This window comes from Arachis ipaensis, chromosome B09 (assembly GCF_000816755.2).
Source record: "Arachis ipaensis cultivar K30076 chromosome B09, Araip1.1, whole genome shotgun sequence".
Classification (NCBI taxonomy): Eukaryota; Viridiplantae; Streptophyta; class Magnoliopsida; order Fabales; family Fabaceae; genus Arachis; species Arachis ipaensis.
In genome coordinates, this window is record NC_029793.2 from 24,199,680 (window position 1) to 24,204,332 (window position 4,653).

The 4,653-nt window shown below is 29.4% G+C and overlaps 1 protein-coding gene and 1 long non-coding RNA gene across 2 annotated transcripts; both read left to right on the plus strand.

Moving 5' to 3' along the window:
• Nucleotides 1,255-3,983, plus strand: LOC110266301. The gene is made up of 2 exons (XR_002353547.1): nucleotides 1,255-1,565; nucleotides 3,226-3,983. It is a non-coding gene; the product is annotated as an uncharacterized LOC110266301 (long non-coding RNA).
• On the plus strand, nucleotides 1,572-2,162 carry LOC107618643 (protein RADIALIS-like 3). The gene has a single exon (XM_016320756.2). The coding sequence runs from the start codon at nucleotides 1,756-1,758 to the stop codon at nucleotides 2,074-2,076; it is 321 nt and encodes a 106-aa protein (XP_016176242.1). The 5' UTR covers nucleotides 1,572-1,755; the 3' UTR covers nucleotides 2,077-2,162.

Sequence of the window (4,653 nt, forward strand, 5' to 3'; positions counted from 1 at the left end):
TTTTTTTTTTACATAATATATAAATACTTAAAAAAAATTAACTTATACTGAAATCTCTAATTATCTCAGTTTAATTAGTAAGAACATAAATAATTATTCATTTCAATATTTTCTTCATAACGTGCACAACAAAAAAGTTCTCTGAACCAAGCTTTGCAATGAGAGTAGAATTTGTCTCTTCTTAAACAAGATTTAGACTAGATATATATTCTACATAAAGATTATTTTGATAGCCAATTTTTTGTACATGTAAATTTTTTTAGTTTAATCACACGCATATGTGCGTAACCTTAAATAATGACCCATTTCTTATTGATAGGCATCCCAGTCGCACCAAATCTCACATAAATCAGACATATATCGTTCAATCTTAACCACCATTCCACTCATTTCACATAAATCCCCAGTTATTCAATCTTAATCACCAATTTCACCTACTACCTGTTTTTAGTAATAATTATAACAGGAAAACAAACATAATATCCAAAAAGTCAACCGGGTACAAAAATGATCTCATTTAGGATTAACCATGCTTGACATATAAAAGAGAGTCATTAATATTGTTTTTTGAAAATTAAAACTAATGGAATAAAACTTCCAAAAAATAAAAGGAAGCACTCTAATATATGCACGTTAAATGAAAAGTTCACCACAGGTACTATCGTTGAAAAAGAAAATATTGAAATGAAGTTGAGCTCGTGATTTAGTGATTGTTTTTTTATATGTATCATTTAATTTTAAATTTTGTTTGTTTGACTCTCTTCTCTCTTTTACTTACCATCTTTGATTAAAAAATAAGAAAAAATGATAAATAAGTCTTTAATTTTTTAATTTAAAAATAAAAAAATTACTGACCGATTGAAAATATAAAAATATTTATTTTTTAAAAGGTAAAATATTTAAAATTTTTCAAAGAACCTATTTATCTTTATATATTTTAAATAATAGGATATAGATATCTCGCATTTTAAAAGATAAAATGATGTTTTTGTATTCTCAATTAATCAAAGACTTATTTATCTTTTAGTTAAAAAATAAAAAATTTATTTATCATTTTTTTCAAAAACCAAAATGAATTAAAACATGGAACTCTTAAAATGAATATAACGTGGAGTAATTGTGGCCGTTTATGTTTCATAATCCAATCATTATGCATAAAAATTTCATGTACATCAAATTTTTACACGATGCCGGCCTTAACACCACAAGACCTGTCGACTTCAATTGCTGCGCTGGAATTGGAGAAATAAAAATTGAGATACTCAAAAGTTAGTAACTCATTCAAGAAATGGAAAATGATGTCTTCTATTTTGTCTATTTTTACTTATCGCTTTGCCGTTTAGGCCCAAAGAAAAACCAACCTTTCACTATCTTAGTAGCTCGTCAAATGACACCAAAGCTAACATATTAACATCATCATCATCATAATCGTTTTTGGAGTGTTAGATTCTGGTCAATTAGAGAAGAACACAACAATCCATAAAAATTGAAGTATCCGTGTCTCAGAAGCTTGAGAAAGAACTAATATGGATTGGTTCGAGTGGTCAACTCACTTTTTTATTTGAGTAAGTATAAATTCTTTTTATATATATAACAATTTATTGGTTAGTAGCAGACTTTTAAATCTGGTATGAGAGGTTTAGACACTTACGCTTAACCTTTGAAATACCTGTGAGATTTCTCAAGTAATGATTCAATTCCCCATTTACCATAATGTAAGAGCCAAAGTCCTCTGAGGAAGGGTCTCATACTCTCATGGGTGAAATTGAAATCGACGCTCCGGCGAAGGGGTTACGTTGCAGGTGGACATGGAAGGAGAACAAGTTGTTTGAGCTAGCCTTGGCGGTGGTTGATGAGAACCACCCGGAACGGTGGGAAGCGGTTGCGGCGATGATTGGAGGAGAGAAGAGTGCTGGGGAGGTTCAAGAGCACTATGTGATCCTTTTGGAGGATTTGGAACTTATAGAATCTGGTAAATTTGACCATAAACTTGAAGAAGAATCTCATCAGCCTTATGTACTAGTTGACCATGTTAAGTCTCTGTGTTTGTCTCATAATGATACAGCAGCCATGTAAGAACTACTCTGTTTTTTTTTCTTTTTTTGTGTGGAATAAGATAATTTAGTTTTCTTTCTTCAAATTATATTCAGTTGTGTTCTCTATGCTTCCCTTTTTGTCTTTCATTGGCATTCAGAACTTAAATATTTTAAAGTTATCTTAATAATCTCTTTTACATAGTAATCTTTCAAAGTAAAAATGAATGGGAATATGGGAATATGAAGAATTGGGAATTTAATTAGAATGTACATGACTGCTAGATCTAAAACAATTCCCCTATTCTTTTTCTGCTTTTTTTTTTCTTATTTGCTTCTTTTTAAACTCAATCGATATGGAAAATGTGTCGTTTCTTCATAAAAGACCTTGAATAATTGTCCCACTAATCTGGTTCCAAGTTGCTTATATCTTCATTGAATTGCAGCAGGAAATAGATATAATGTTATATAAAATTAGGTTTGAAACAAGAGACAAGTTGGGTATGACACCAATCATACCATAGATAAAAACACAAGTGTCTTTTCTTATCTGAAATGCACATTACGAAACTGCATCTGGATTCCACCATATAAATTCTTCCAAGCATCTCTATATACTCCTCGTCTATAAGTTTGTGTATGTCTCAGATACTAATTAAACAAATCTTAATCAAACTGAGAATGAAATATCACTTATCGATCTTTTAATATTTAATTTGAAGATTCACGTGTGGTTATTAGATGATTTGATATTTTTTTATAGAATTTGTCATTTAATGATAGTGAGTTTCTACCTATATTTAAATAAACAACTAGTTATTTTATTTGATACAAATAAGTTAGATTGCTTCTCATCCTCAAGTGAAGTTTTGATATTCTTCAATTTGCAGGAAGACACAATAATCTGGGTTAGATAGCGAGACTTCTTTTATTATTATTATTATTAGTTTGAAAAAATTTAAAATTGGGTGAGATGCAAGTCAATATACATTGGCTATTGTGAGTGAAACAGAATTTTACTAGGAAAGGGAAATAGTTGCCACATTTTACTTGTAGAAAAAGGAAAATAATTCCAAATTATGCAATTTTTCAGACCATTTGTTTCATACCTCTTCTCACTCACATGTGATACATGACATTTATGTACTATCAATATTTAATAGCAGTAATATCATTGAAATATATTGACCAGAAAGAACGTATGGAGATCTGAATCAAGTGGTGTAGAATGTGGTACTTTTCAATGATTGGCCTCATATCATAATGTAGTGTGGACCGTACGGAACAGACATGATGAAGAAACAATTAGTGGACGAAATGTGTTCATAGGTCAGATAGATAGAACTTTCAGTGTTGGTAGCTATTCAATTTAGCCCATGATCATTGTTACCTTTTCAGAGCAACCAAGTTGTGTACATATGAATTGTATATGATCTCAAATTTATGGATTCAAGTTGTGCAATCATATTTGTATATTAAACTACTAGGAAAAATTTCAGGTATGTCAGTTATTTTATTGGAAGTCTGAAATTTCAATTATGCGATCCGTTGAGATTTAAAATAAAATAATATGAATAGCTGCGATTTGTTTCAGGATGTTGGAATTGGAAGCTGCGAAGCCAGAGTCAAGTTTTTGAATGAATGAGTAAATCGAGTTGTATCTTTTGGATAACACGCTTCTTTTTGTTTTGTAGGAAACCGAAACTCAAAGGAAGAAATATTGGAAAAGTTGATGAGTGAGAAGGTAGTGTGGATCACAAAAGGAAAATTTTCATTTGTTGGGGAAAAAAAAGAGCTGGGAAAAAATTTTATTGGCACTCGATTAAAAGGAATAATCTATTGACTATTGAGTGATGATGTTGTTATGAATCTATATATCTCTATACTGTTATATACTAACAATAGAGAAGCCAAGCTATTTTCATGTTAAATTGAATTCATTTTATTCGAGTTATTATATTATTAAAATATATAATTAATATCTTAAACTAATATTTTTACCCGTAATAACATTACAAAATTTTAAATCTTTTAAAATTATGTCGGTCTTAACATTATAGATTATGGCACAAAAAATTTATAGCATTAAATTACTTTTACAAAAAAGTCGTAAAGGACAAAAGTCCTGGTCGGCTAAGAAAACTAGGGTCTCTGCAAATAAAAAAAATTAGTTAGTAATATATAAATATGATATATAATATAGCTATATTTTAATTTTACTATTTTAATTTTAATTTTAATATAATTTAAATACAATTAGAGAATGCTATGTTGTATATTTTGATTGTTAAATTTGTAATTAGTTATTGATAATGATATATGAGAGAGATAAAGAAAGAGAGAGGGGGGAGAGATAGAGAGAGAAAGAGCACGAGAGAACTTTTTAATTTTGGAGAAAAAAATTTATTTAATTTCAATTGCAATGAGGGAACGACATGTGGTACATTTTTATTGTAAAATTAGTAATATATAATAGATTTACCCGTAATAACATTACGGGAATATAAATCTTTTAAAACTACGTCGATCCTGACATTATAGATTATGGCACAAAAAATTTATAGCATTAATCTACTTTTACTAAAAGGTTGTAAGGGACAAAAATCCCCACCGAGTCGCC